This window comes from Natator depressus, chromosome 15 (assembly GCF_965152275.1).
Source record: "Natator depressus isolate rNatDep1 chromosome 15, rNatDep2.hap1, whole genome shotgun sequence".
NCBI classification, from domain to species: Eukaryota; Metazoa; Chordata; order Testudines; family Cheloniidae; genus Natator; species Natator depressus.
Genome location: NC_134248.1, coordinates 2,091,529 through 2,106,317, shown reverse-complemented (window position 1 = coordinate 2,106,317; position 14,789 = coordinate 2,091,529). Strand labels below are relative to the sequence as shown.

The following is a 14,789-nucleotide window of genomic DNA, read 5'->3' as shown; positions in this document are numbered from 1 at the left end:
GGTATTAAAATCCCCGCCCAGGACCAGGCACTCACGAGGATCCAAGGTGCTGAGGAAGGCAGACGCCTGCCAATAGAAACGCACCTGCTCCGGGCCTGAGTTTGGGGCATAGACGTTGACCAAGTTCAACGTCAGCCCCTCCATACAGACCCAGAGGTGCAGCAGGCAACCAGGCATGACCTCAGCGACCTTCAGCACTTCGGGCCTTAGGTCAGGGGAGAACAGGGTGGCCACCCCAGCAAATGAGTGCTGAGGGGCTAAAGTACACCCCATCCCCCAACTCTAGCCACCAACTAGCCTCGGTGGCTGGAGCGGTGTGGGTCTCCTCCAGGAAAATCACAGAGTATCCTCCCTCCCAAAGAAAGGAGAGCACCTGGCACCTGTGGAGATCCACCCCACAGCCCTGGGTGTTTAAGGTGGCAAAGATGGTTGGTTTCATAGTGAGGGCTGGGGAGGATCCTTGCAGGCAGGGGTGTCAGCAGGCCTCGCAACAATCCTTGACTGACCCCAAAAGCCAGCAGGGAGTCACAGAAGTTGCGGGCCCGCTGGTAGGCCATGATGTCTTGCCTCTCGGTCCCCCTCCCCTCCCCCAAAATGGCCTTCATGGTCCAGAGGACGAGGTGGAAGTCCCCACAGCCCTGGAGAGCGAGCTCCACCTTACCCTTGAAACCACGGGTTTCCACCAGGAAGCGGAGCGGCTCAACCCACAGTGCAGCGAGGGATGGAGTCACGGACCTGCGATCGTCCTGTGGCTGGGCCCCTATGACGACCCCGCGGCCCACAGAGATGGGCAAACAGGGGGCAGACCCCCGGCAAGGCGCCTGTAGTGGTGGGGCCATGCAACCCGTCCCCATCCCCAGCAAGGGAGAGAGTGGTGGAGGGAAGAGAGCAGCCTCTAAAGGGTCGGGGAAGGGAGACACAAAAACCACCCCCTGAGGGTCGTCCAAACAAAGGGGAAATGAGACAACCCTGGGGTGGCAGCAGTATGGGAGGTAGAGGGGAAGAAGGCGGGCAATGTGTCAGAGGCAGGAGCGGGGCTGGGACCAGCAATGGGATCAGGAGCTGGGGCAGAAGCGGGGTAAGGATCCCCAGCAGCTAAGCTACAGGGGTGCGGCACCTCTCGATTGGAGTCAGGGGCTGAGGGGATGGGAAAGGGGCCCTCAACGATGCCAGGCCCGGGCACTGCAATGAGCTCAGCACCCGCAACCAGGGCGTTGGGCATGATGGCATCAGCGGTAGGGCCCCCAACTGGGAGGGGAGGCAACTGCTCCGCCTTAGAGTGGGGGCACCCAAGGGCTCGGACCCCATCCACTCGGCACCGCCCATCACCACCAGGTGTATAAATTATGGGAGTCTTTGAGTTGAGAATCTAACCATAGTTGGAAAATTTCTTATCAAGCAGCAAGCAAGCCCTGCCCCAAGGGCCAGAGCCCCTAGACTGCTGATTGCCCTGCCTTGCCCAGAGGGCTCAGGCCCCGAGACTCCTGCTTATTGCTAGGCCCTGCCCAAGGGGACAGAGCTACAGACTGGCGCTTTGCTAGTTCCCCAGCTAATTAACTTCGACCACTGTGACACAGTGAGACAGAGGGGCCTCCCGCTGAGCCTGAGGGGGGGGGGTGAGCACCAACGCATTACACAGCCACAGCATTAAACACAGTCCTTTGCATGCTTGCCTCACCCTTTGACTAAAACTACTGCCCTGTATTTCCAAGCTCCCCATGTACAAGGCATGAAATGTGCATCCAGGCAGGCTCTGACTGCGTAGCGGTGGCACTTATATGGCACTGTGACTTTGTATCTGAGCACCAAACAATCCTTACCTCACAACCCTGCTCAGATCCATTTTTACAGATAGGGAATCAAGGCAGAGAGACTACGTGACTTTCCCTAGGTCACACATGGTGTCTGTGGTGGAGCAGAGACTTGAATCCAGGTCTCCCAAGGCCCAGCCTAGTACCCTAACCACTGGGCCATCCTTCCTCTGACTGTCTTGCTACAATTCCAGCTCCCTTCTTACCTGCCCTGCCACAGAATTGTCTCCTTCTTCAAAGATGATGTTGCCACTGTCTCCATCAGGGTCCATCAGCACCAGGGTCTGATGGGTGGGAAGGGATGAGGAGGAGGTGCTGAGCCCCGCCATCTCCTCTACTCCCAGCATGATCCTGCTGTTGAAACTGCTGTCCTTTGAAAAGAGAAGACAGAGTGAGACGCTGCCCTGGGAGAGTGCTAGGGACAGAATATGCACTCTGGGGACTCAGCACAAGGTGTACTGGCTTAAAGAGGATGTTCAAGAAGGAGGCTGATAAACTGGAGAGGGTTCCAAGAAGAGCTACAAGAATGATTAAAGGATTAGAAAACCTTCCTTATAGAGACAGATGCAAAGATCTCCATCTATTTAGTTTAATAAGGAGAAAGTTAAGGGGTGACTTGATCACACTCTATAAGTACCTACATAGGGAACAAATATTTAATAACGGGCTCTTACTGAGTAAGGTCAAATGTGATCCAGTGGCTAGAAGTTGAAGCTAGACAAATTCAGATTGGAAATAAGGTGTAACTGTTTAACAGTGAGACTAATTAACCACTGGAACAATTTACCAATGATCATGGTGGATTCTCCATCACTGACCATTTTTAAATCAAGATTAGATGTTTTTCTAAACAATCTGCTTGAGGAATTATGTTGGGAGGTTCTGTGGCCTGTGTGATACAGAAGGTCAGACTAGATGATCACAATAGTCCCTTCTAGCCTGGAATCTATGAAGAAATTATGCACTCCAGGGAGATAGATAAATTGCTCCCTCTCGTCCTTGCAGCCAGCAAGAACTCAACATTGCTCATATGCACAAAGATAGCTCTAAAGTTGGTTTTGTCTTGTGTTCTGAAGGCTCTGAGAATCATGCCCATTCTGATCTCGGCTGGCAGCGAGTTCCAGATACATGGCCCACCCTCCTGCATTAACTGATCTTGCTCTTGAGACTGACAGTCCCTGCTGTTTCAGCAGCCGTTGTGGGAAGCCATGATCTCACAAGGTGAGGTGAGTTCCCAGGTAACTCAGGCCAATCCCATGACAGGCTTTGAAGGGGTCGACCAAGATCTTGAATGTAATCGGGAGCCAGTGCAGAGCAGGGAGCAGCATCCCACTGAGCTCTCTGAGGCCTGTGCTGCTGTATTCTGGAACAACTGCAGCTTTTTAAAAGTTGTCCCCTCCATACCTAGGGATAGAGAATTCCAGTAATCAAACTGGGGACTGGGAGCCTCACTGTCGCTATGTCTGAACCTGATGGGAGAGGGGAATGATCATCTTGCCCCCCATAGCTGGAACAGAGCTTTAATTATCTGTGTCTGTTTGGGTATCCAGGTGGCCACTGACTGTCTAGACAAGCAGAAGGCAGTTGGCCTCAAGGGAGGGTGGTGATAGAAACATAGCAAGTTCTCTGAAATCCTTCCTCTCCCCACCAGCAGCATCTTGTTCTTTCAGGATTCAGTTTGAGACACTTCAGCTAGGTTTGGCTTTGTGTCTGATGGGAAGGTCATGTAGAAGCTGGGTGTTGCCTAGGTGTGGCTGGCACCTTAGTCCATGCCGTTGTAAGATGTACAGAGGTTAAAATATGCCTTGAAAATATGCTGTTGACAACTTTTTGTCTGCCCTTTTACCTATCAGCTGGCAATCACTCTGTTTCCTTTTGGATCTAAAGGCAATGACAGTCAATAGGCCTATCCCAACAGGTGAGACATCTTGTCTGGGGACATGGGCAGCGGATATAGTAGACCAGGAGAGGCTAAGCCTCCCCAAAGAGCCAGGCTATGGCCCCACCCACACTGCTCCTCTTCCTGCCCTCACTCAACCTCTCCCTCAAAGCCAGCAGGGCCTAGGGACTTGGGGTGGCTGGGGCGGTGGGCTGGGGCTCAGGCTGGCCGGGGCGGAGACGGGTGGGCTTGGGCTGGCTGGGGAGGGCTGGCCACTGGCCTGGGACTCAGAGCGGCTAGGGGGGGCCAGCCAGGGCAGCTGGGATGGGTTGGCCAGCGTCATGGGACTTGGGGTGGCTGGGGCAGGCAGGCCAGTGCTTGGGCCGACTGGTGGCCTGGTGCTTGGGGTGGAGGGGGCAGGGCGGCTGGTGGCCTGGGGCAGCCAGTGGGCTGGGACTCAGGCCAGCCAGTGGACCAGGACTTGGGGCTCCGGTGGAGGAGAGGGGCAGATAGGGGCAGGGCCTCGGGTGGAAGTGACAGGTCTGGGGGCTAGCCTCCCCAAATGGGGGAGGGGAGAGGGGTTCATGTACCACCCATGTCTGGCCCTGGGGAGCATTAATTAAGCTATAGCAATTCCCAAAAAGGGAAAGCACTGCTGCTTGATAAGAAATTTTTCAACTATGGTTAGGTTCTCAAATCAAAGACTCCCATAATTTATTTATGGAGGAGATTCCCTTCTCTCAGTCTAGCTAAGGAGAGCCCCTGCCAGGTGACAAACAAGAGTAACTGAGCACTTTTCCTACGCAGAGTGCCCTAAGGCTATTGTCTCCTATATGTTAATTAAGAATCACAGGAGAGAAAAACAAAATGTAGGTTTTAAACCACTTAGAAATAGCTTGGCTGGTGACCCAAAAACCTGAAAATTCCATAGGTCAAACTTCCTGATTTATATATATATATATATATATACATAGATATTCACCCCAACTTATAAATTTACACATTTGTTTGCCTATGAACCAGGTATACATCTCTCTATGTGTAAGGGGACTGTTGGCCCCTTACTAAAACTCTGTGGGGTTTTTGGTTGCTAGCTCCTGGTACCAAAAGAAAGGGGCAGGGTTGACTGGAAATCAGGACCCTGGGGACTGACAGTCCCAGGGGCAATGGAGAGAGGCCAATGCTCCAGGTCAGCCTGATTGACAGGGCAGGCAGGCTAATGCGGGAGTCAGGAGACCAGGGGGTCCCATCCTCTGTGTGAGCTGGAACTGGGGCCAGAGTGGGGCCGAGATAAGGGAGCAGGGGCCTGAGCTGAGCTGGGGAGCAGAGCCATGCCAGCCAGAGAGAACCAGAGAAGCAGCCCAGGGAGTAGGTCAGTGCTAGGAGCAGAGCTGCAGCAACCAGAGCCAGAGGGGCCAGAGAAGCAGCCCAGGGGGCTGGAGGCAGAGCAGCATCAGTGCTGGGGCTGGAGCCAGGTGTGGTGAGCAGCTGGGAAGAGCGAGGGGGACCCTGGGCAGTGGGCCCAGCGCAGGGAGACACCCCAACCAAGAGGTCCTGCAGGCCAGACTTGGAGGGGGATCATAACCCCAAAGTGGAGGCCGACACTGGGAAGAAGGATCCTGCCACCTTGACCCTGAGGGTGTGTGGCCACCACCAGAGCAAGTGTCCAACTCAGAGCATCCCTGCAGCACAGCCAGGGCCTGGGAGGGAGGCCTGGGACTTGTGAGAAACAGACTGTGAATTGCCCGGACATTCCAGAGACGCTGGTTGTGACGTCCCCGTGCCAAAGAGCAGGGTTACATGTTTTCCTTTAACCTTTCCCACTGTTTCCTTATTTTTTAAATTGGTTGCTGTTTCATAAATTGTATTTGCTTGAATTTTATGCAATGATCAGTGGGGTCAGGAAAGCATCCAGAGCGGAAAGACCACCCTGGAATGGGGACACCCTAACCCCTGTCCTAAGTGACCACGACAATGTTGGGGGTCAAGCCCCAAAGGGAATCCTGGGCCCAGCCTTGTCGGGGTTACAAGGGCTCTGCCACACAGAAGAGTGGGAGGGGAGCCCTCAAGGTCAGGAAGGCCTCTGGGTAAAGGAAGTGGGAGCGAGGACTTGGATCCTTTTGCTAGCCCATTCCACCAGGGTAGTGTATAAGCCAGGAAAGTTCCCCACAATAGTGGGATCTGTCCCCCACTTACATATGTAAATAATCTCTCTTGTTCCTAATGTATATGACAAGCTTTGAAAGGCATGAAATGAAGAGTATTAGATATAACCAGAGAATGTACAGATCATGTCCACGAGATTTAGAAGACTCTAAGATATTTTGTTTTCCTGGTAAATGATTGCACCCTAGCAGTCATAAGAATTATTGAAAGACATATTCACTTAACCAGGGTAAAACTTTGGAATATTAAAATAAATTGCTTAAAAGGGGGGGATACCAAATCAATACTTGGGGCAAATTATGAAATACAATCCATGAAATGAGCAAACCTTGGACTAAACGAAGCATCAAAGAAATTTCTTATACACTCTCGCTCTCTACTGGATATCAACAGAAGCAGCAGAGAAAGAAACTCAAAGCTGAAAGCTGAGAGCAATATGGCAAATGGCCAACGGAAATCAGAGGGCTGCCCATTCCACCAAGCCCTGAAATCAGGATATAGAAAACTGAGGTCACCATGTGGGACCCCAAAGTTGGCTGAACCCACAAAGAAGCTGCAGGATCCCCAATGAAACGGACACCTGGACCAGCTGCATGGAAAGGACTCTCCCCCATACTAGGGTTAAGAGAATAAGAAGTGGTGAGATTTCATTTCAAAGACTGTATTTCCCCTTCTGTTCTGTAACATAAATAATTGTAGGTTATCTTGTTTAAGTCTACACTCTCTAGTGAGACACCAGGTAACCATAAGTTTTATTTTAACTATCTGCATTCCCTCATTTATAGGTGCAAACAAATTGGCCTAAGAGAGATTTGAACCATAACTTCAAGCAATTGCTTTTGATAGACTAAATTTGTTTCTTTTGGACCAATGTGCTCCCATAGCACGGAGTGTACTCTTAAAAGTGTCTTAACGACAAGCATATCATTATTCTTTGGAGAAATACTAGCAGGGTGATAAATGTGTTAGGTACAAAAAAATGTTCATAAGTACCTGTAAGAAGAAATCTTGGTGATTTGCATGTTCCTTGGTGCACCGGCTGAGCCTCAACCCTAGGATTTGACACCTGCTGGCGAGACTGTATTGGTGTCTGTACAGTAGGTACCTACAACATCGCTGTGTCTACACTTGGTTGGTAAACAGCTGATTGTATATTGGGGTTCTGGGTGAAATAATAACTTGTTGATTAGTTAAAAGTAACCAAGTGTCCTGATTTGAGAAATACTGTTTAAGTTAAAAGCTGGCCTGAAAAGAACCTAGCATTAAATTAGAAAGCTAACACTCCTTAGCGTCAGTGAAAAGAGGCTATCCTATTAGATTTCATTTAACAATAGGTATAACACTTATGCAGTAGGCAAATCTAGGTTGTTAAATTTCAGCTTTAAAATCTAAGTGGCACCTCGGCAAATTTCCAAAATTGACCCCCTTTCACACAGACACTGTTTCACAATCTCTCCCAGTGGTTCCATACAGATATGGACCAGGTTGGGGAAAAGGTTGGATTCCTTCTGGGACACCACAGTCCAGGGCTCTGGAGTTGGAGGAGCAGGTGTCCAGGAAAACTCTCCGGGTGCAGCTTGAGAATGATTGAAGCCACCGCAGCATGAATCCACAACTCCCTGCCATGTGTTTGAGGATGGACAGAAGGACTCCATTGTCAGCTGTATCAAACACTTGAGAGAGGCCCAGCAAAGGCAATATGGGTGTACTGTCCCATCCATGGTCAAGAGACGTTACTTAGGCTGAAGTCTGAATGGTTCAGGATATTGGCAGCGTCTAGATGCAGGTGGAGATGACCTGTGGTGTGTTTTTCAGTTAGCTTGCTCAGGAGTGGGAGGGGAGTTCACAGAGTTGGAAGAGACCTCAGGAGGTCATCTAGTCCAACCCCTGCTCAAAGCAGGACCAATCCCCAATTTTTGCCCTAGATCCCTAAATGGCTCCCTCAAGGATTGAACTCACAACCCTGGGTTTAGCAGGCCAATGCTCAAACCACTGAGCTATCCCTCCCCCAGGGTACCAGGCTATCGTTGGAGAAGCTGGTTTTGCTGCGTGCTGGTTTCTCAAGTGTTGCTGACTTATGGGCCACTTTGGGGTGCGTGGTAGATTTCCCTCCTCAAGGGACGTGTTGACAGTCTCCTTTGTAGGGATCACGATACTCCTGGATCTTTCATTAGCCAAGCAGGGCCTAGGTCAGAGTTGGCGGCTCAGTTTCCGGCAGTGCTTCTAGGACTTCCTGACTCTGGTATCTTGTACTAGTCCCAGCTGGACAATTGTCTATGTTACAACCACTGTCACTTCATTTGGCAGAATTGCCTATTGTTCAGGTGTGACCCAGGACTGGAATAGCAAGGGTACTGCAGGTGAGGATCGAGGTACACTGGCAGAACTTTGGGGAGTAGTCTTGCATATCTATTATCTGCATTATACCTGGCTTTAGCTAGAGCCTTTAGTCCTCTCAATTTCTTGGGTACTAAAGCTCCGCAAACTCATCCACATTAACAGGCACATCACTTTTGAGGCCACATTGTAACCAGTCTCCCATATACAAAGGCTCCCCGGGGTGCCTCTGGGGCATTCAGTATCTGTGTTCCTGCACTCTTCACCAAGTGTCCCACACACTTGAGCTGCACTCTTCACCAAGTGTCCCACACACTTGAGCTGCAGAAACTACCCCCCCTGCTGGCGTAAGTGAAGCCAGTCTCAAATCCTCAGCTTCTTCGCACAGCCTTGGCAATGCATTGCCCTAACAGGAAGTAAAGCACTGGCAGCTCCTCCCAGCACTGGCAGCTCCTCCTCTGTGGGACTGAGTCTGCTTATGGTGTAATTCATTGCCACACCAACAGAGAAAGAACGGTCTGACATCACAATGCCCTGTCTGTCAAGGGAACTCGGGAACTTAAACTCCCTGCAGCGGAGCAGAGAGGTTATAAACCAGGTATACGAGCCACATACTCATAAACTCATAGATATTACGGTCAGAAGGGACCATTATGATCATCTAGTCTGACCTCCTGCACAATGCAGACCAGAGAATCTCACCCACGCACTCCTGCAATAAACCTCTCACCTATGTCTGAGCTATTGAAGTCCTCAAATCATGGTTTAAAGACTTCAAGGTGCAGAGAATTCTCCAGCAAGTGACCCGTGCCCCATGCTGCAGAGGAAGGTGAAAAACCCCAGGGTCTCTTCCAATCTGCCCTGGAGGAAAATTCCTTCCAGGCACCAAATATGGCAATCAGCTGAACCCTGAGCATGTGGGCAAGATTCACCAGCCAGATACCCAGGAAAGAATTCTCAGTAGTAACTCAGATCCCACCGCATCTAACATCCTATCACAGGCCATTGGGCCTATTTACCATGAATAGTTAAAGATCAATTAATTGCCAAAATCATGTTATCCCATCATACCATCTCCTCCATAAACTTATCAAGTTTAATCTTGAAGCCAGATAGGTCTTTTGCCCCCACTGCTTCCCTTGGAAGGCTGTTCCAGAACTTCACTCCTCTGATGGTTAGAAACCTTCATCTAATTTCAAGTCTAAACTTCCTGATGGCCAGTTTATACCCATTTGTTCTTGTGTCCACATTGGTACTGAGCTTAAATAATTCCTCTCCCTCTCTGGTATTTATCCCTCTGATATATTTATAGAGAGCAATCGTATCTCCCCTCAGCCTTCTTTTGGTTAGGCTAAACAAGGCAGTACCTGCATTACACTGGCTCCCCAATGAGCTTCAGATCCAGTTCCAGGCCCTCGTCCTCATCTACCAAGCCCTTGAAAGGGTCGGACCCAGCTAAACAAGGGACCACCTCTCCCCCCACACTACTTCAAGGACATTGCAATCAGCACAAACCACATAGGCTGGGGCTCGCTGGAGATGGAGGCAGAGCCATCCCTGTGAAGAGGATTTCCCTGCTGCAGGGAATCAGGCTCAGTTCACATCCCTCCTGCAACAGACCTGTGTGTGCATGTTGCCTTTCCTCAGTAAAGGCAGCAGCATTCGGGCCGCGGAGCAGAGCCAGCTGTCCTGCCAGGACAACGCTGAAGCAGAACTGCTTGTATTTGGTGCCTAGATTCAAGGGTCACCAGAGCCAGAAAGTTTGAGGAGACACACACGTACTAGACACAGGCAGTGGGAGACACTGTTTGCCTCTGCACCCGGATGGTAGAAAGTTCTGTGCTCAGCAGCGTGGCTGGGGGAGGAGAAATGGCACGGAACACACATAAGGAGATGAGCATGAAAGCCATCTACCGTCCCCCACCCAGCCTTGTTTTCACCAGAAGGTGTAGCAGGACTGTGTTCCCAGGTTTGATCAAGTCTCAGTGCCTTGTGCATGGTCTGTTATTGCCCCATGCCTGGCCTGTGACCATTTGCTCTGAGAGAGTCCCCACCGCGTGACAAAACGTACCTTGGCAGGGTTGCCCGAGAGGCTTTCTGTCCCCTTGTCGGTGGTGAAGACAGGAGATCCTGATGCCAGGACGGTCTGGGCCAGCACCGAGCCTATGGCCATCACATCAATGCTGGCTCCGGTGGACACATGGAGGCTACCATAGGCCTTGGGGTGGGCTTCGGCGCTGTGCTGGTAATACTGGCGGCTATTGACATCCTGCATGGAGGCAGAGGCCGTGACAAACATTCATCGAGGTGAAAGCTGCCTATGCCTCCTGCAGCCACCTGTCAGGGGGAGACGGGGGGGGCTGGGGTGGCTGTCACAGCTGCACTAGCTCAACAGCAGGAGAGTTAAAAATCACACAAGACCCAGTGAAGTCAGGCTTATTAGTTCATTTAGTCCAGTGGCTGTGAAGCTGTGATGACCACCCGGGGGTCTTCAAGAGGCTTGAACCTGAGACCTGCAGTTAAACCATCTTTGATAGCTTCCACTGTTAACAGCCCTTAGCAGCAGCAGATAATGTTACAGTGTAGACAGGGCTTGTTTCCCAGGGAGGTTTGCACACCTATAGCTACTGAGGGGTTTGGATTCTCACTGAAGCTGCTGCCTGCACAGCAATCCCTGCATTCTACCCACACAGATCGCTCTGAGAATATGCTTCCGGCGGGGGTTTCACGTCAGTGCTGTGCAGGGGGGAGCAAGGGCCACCAGCCCCTTTCCTTGAGGAGGAAACAGAGACACAGCAAGGGGAAGGGACTTACACAGGCCAGCCGGGGAGTCAGTGACAGAGCTGGGAAAGAGCCCAGTCTAGTGCCCTATCCACTGAACTATCCACCTGCAAACCCCCACCCCTCTGTTCCACCCTCAGAGCTCTCCCTGGATCCCTCATGCCACCTCACACACCAGTGCTCACCTGTGTGATCTGGATCTGGAAGGTGGTGTGGGGGTTCCGGAAGTGGGTCTTGTAGTGCTTCACCGCCTCGTCCCGCCGGTTGAAGCCATTGCGGCAGCGGTAGCAGTGCCAGTGCGCCCCTTTGAACTTCTTCTCCCCTTTGATCGTGCCCACAATCTCGCAGTGATTGCAGCACCGCAGGATCTTCAGTCCTGGCAACGGCAAAGCCCCAGTGGGGATCGAAGGGTTTTCAACAGGCTCTGCTACAAGCATATCCCACCAGGCAGGTGCTCAGGGCCTGGAGATGGTGGAAAGGCTCCTCTTGCCTTCAGGCCTACATGCTGCATGTCAGGGAGGTAATCACTGAGCAGAGCTGAAGTTGTCACTTCCCGGAGTGGGGAGGGAGAGGGAGACGTCCCGCACTGGGGAAAGCATCTGCACATTTTCTATCGCAGCTAACACCAGCTCAGCACGGGGAGCCCTGCTAGAAACGGGCTGGTGGCAGCACGGGGAGCCCTGCTATCAATGGGCTGGTGGCAGCATGGGGAGCCCTGCTATCAGTGGGCTGGTGGCAGCATGGGGAGCCCAGCTATCAATGGGCTGGCGGCAACATGGGGAGCCCCGCTATCAATGGGCTGGTGGCAGCATGGGGAGCCCCGCTATCAATGGGCTGGCGGCAGCATGGGGAGCCCTGCTATCAGTGGGCTGGCGGCAGCACCGGGAGCCCCGCTATCAATGGGCTGGTGGCAGCATGGGGAGCCCTGCTATCAGTGGGCTGGTGGCAGCATAGGGAGCCCAGCTATCAATGGGCTGGTGGCAGCATGGGGAGCCCTGCTATCAGTGGGCTGGTGGCAGCATGGGGAGCCCAGCTATCAATGGGCTGGTGGCAGCATGGGGAGCCCTGCTATCAGTGGGCTGGTGGCAGCATGGGGAGCCCTGCTATCAATGGGCTGGTGGCAGCTCGGGGAGCCCTGCTATCAATGGGCTGGCGGCAGCACGGGGAGCCCTGCTATCAATGGGCTGGCGGCAGCTCGGGGAGCCCTGCTATCAATGGGCTGGCGGCAGCTCGGGGAGCCCTGCTATCAATGGGCTGGCGGCAGCACGGGGAGCCCTGCTACAAACGGGCTGGCGGCAGCTCGGGGAGCCCTGCTATCAATGGGCTGGCGGCAGCATGGGGAGCCCTGCTATAAACGGGCTGGTGGCAGCATGGGGAGCCCTGCTATCAATGGGCTGGCGGCAGCATGGGGAGCCCTGCTATAAATGGGCTGGTGTCAGCATGGGGAGCCCTGCTATCAATGGGCTGGTGGCAGCATGGGGAGCCATGCTATAAACGGCTGGCAGCAGCATGGGGAGCCCTGCTATCCGTGGACTGGCGGCAGCATGGGGAGCCCAGCTATCAATGGGGTGGTGGCAGCATGGGGAGCCCTGCTATAAACGGGCTGGTGGCAGCTGTTAGGATATAGATATTCAGGCCTGTCTGTAAAGGCCTATACTCTAAGAATTTAGGTGTATTCTTATCACTTGGCTAGTTATAGAGGTACAAAAGAGAATCAAAATCACTGTCTGCCGGTGTAAGGGCCTTCTCTTACTGTGACAGTCTGAGGCCCTGTTCTTAGGCTAAGGCCTTTGGCTAAGCAACAGAGGCAGCCATAAGCTGGGAAGCGAACGGTCTCATCCTCACATTCCAAACTAGTCACATTGAAATAAGGTGCTATTGGGCTGTTAGGAATACAATCCTGTCCTGATCGTGCCTATCACCTCCAGAGAAAGGGAAGTGCCTAGAAAATGTAAAAGGAAACTTAGTTCGATAGCATCCTGTCTGGCAAGGACTCACTTATCAATAGCTGGGATGTGAAATCCTCACTTCTGTATTGTTTTGTCATTATAGTTCCCACTTTGCTATTGTTTGTCTGTATAATCTCTGTCTGGTTCTGTGATTGTTTCTGTCTGCTGTATAATTAATTTTGCTGGGTGTAAACTAATTAAGGTGGTGGGATATAATTGGGTACATAATCATGTTACAATATGTTAGGATTGGTTAGTTAAATTTCAGGAACATAATTGGTTAAGGTATAGCAAAGCAGAAGTCAAGTTTTACTATATAGTCTGCAGTCAATCAGGAAGTAGGGGGGTGGGGGTGGGCATGCGGGTGGGGGAAATGGGAACAGGGAATGGGGCTGGGGAAATTGGAATCATGTTTGGCTAAGGGCAGGAATGGGAACAGGGACACAGGTGTAAGGCTCTGTGGTGTCAGAGCTGGGAAGGAGGATACTAAGGAAGGAAACTGGAATCATGCTTGCTGGAAGTTCACCCCAATAAACATCAAATTGTTTGCACCTTTGGACTTCGGGTATTGTTGCTCTCTGTTCATGCGAGAAGGACCAGGGAAGTGAGTGGGTGAAGGAATAAGCCCCCTAACAGCAGCACGGGGAGCCCTGCTATCAATGGGCTGGCGGCAGCACGGGGTGGTGGTAGCCACCTCTGTATTTTAACACTGTCACATAATCCTTCTTGCAGCAGGTCTAATCAATGTGGTGTTTTGGAGGCCTGTCTACACTGGGGTGACCAGACGTCCCGATATTAGGTGCTTTGTCTTATATACACAACTATAACCTCTCCCCCCACACTCCGAAACAAAAGTGTTCTGATTTTTCACACTTGCTATCTGGTCACCTACTCTACACTTGGGCTCCTAATGGTGCTCACACTATCGGTGCTGCTCAGCCGGCATGAGCAATGGTGGGAAATGCTGAGACCATGTGCTTAGCATAGACAGGGCCAGGCAGTGAATGTAGGGCTCCAAGAGATCCCCGGCCTCTGCAACACAGAAAGAAGGCTCTGCCATTATCATTTGCCAGGTGGGCCCCTCTTTATAGCAAAACCACCCCCCACACTTCCTCAGATCTATTAGTCATAAGAATGCTCACGCCTGAGAAGCTACAGAATGAGCCAATTTTCAGGCTCTGAAGCTAAACTCTGACATGCTTGGCAACTGCAGGGCTAAGTCTGACCAGTAATATCACTCTTGCAGATGTTTGTATTTGATTATGTTTAGTTTCTGCTCTGTGGAGAATATAGCCTTCTATCTGCTATTGTTTATAATTACTCTGTGCCCTGCCTACACAGCGCTTTAGTCTGTGTGGAACCTCTCTTTAACATGCCATGATATAGACTCCATTTGTATTTCAGCACTAGTCACTTAAACACACGGTGTGGGCTGGGCCTTGTTCTGTCTGCTGGAGCCCGAAATCCGGATGTTTTTGTGTGAAGCAGTAGTGTAGCAGTGTGGGGAACTGGGAGGAGGACTGAGTGTATCACACCAGGAGTCCTGAAGCACAGATCTGTGACTGGGCATCCTCCAGGGTTGCAAAAACAAACAAGCAAGCAAAACCCCTGAAATCCAGAATTACAATATAAAGAACAAGAAAAGTTCTGAAACACAAGAGAGCAAGTGAGAAAGTTTGATGTGCGACATCCAAACCTGGAATCCTGGGATTCTGCAATCCAAGAGAGCAGAGAGAAAAAAACATTTGGTGAGTATGAGAAGAAGCTCAGAAGAAGATCAGTATGCAAAATATAAGCCAGGAATCCTGGGAATTTGTAACCCATAGAGAGCCATGTAAGAAGTCCTGAGGCCCCTGAGCTCCAGGG

At 51.5% G+C, this 14,789-nt stretch overlaps 1 protein-coding gene across 3 annotated transcripts in view; it reads right to left on the bottom strand.

Annotated features, from left to right (window-relative positions):
• The window catches only part of LOC141999433 (uncharacterized), a 79,131-nt gene that overhangs the window by 15,997 nt on the left and 48,345 nt on the right, over positions 1-14,789 (bottom strand). For 2 of the 3 annotated variants that reach the window (XM_074972822.1, XM_074972821.1), the window contains exons 3-5: positions 11,160-11,350; positions 10,265-10,462; positions 2,018-2,182 (exon numbers count right to left, since the gene is read on the bottom strand). In XM_074972822.1, coding sequence (XP_074828923.1) covers positions 2,018-2,182; positions 10,265-10,462; positions 11,160-11,350 — 554 coding nt within the window. The remainder of the gene's footprint in view (positions 1-2,017; positions 2,183-10,264; positions 10,463-11,159; positions 11,351-14,789) is intronic. The other variant, XM_074972823.1, reaches the window with a different exon arrangement.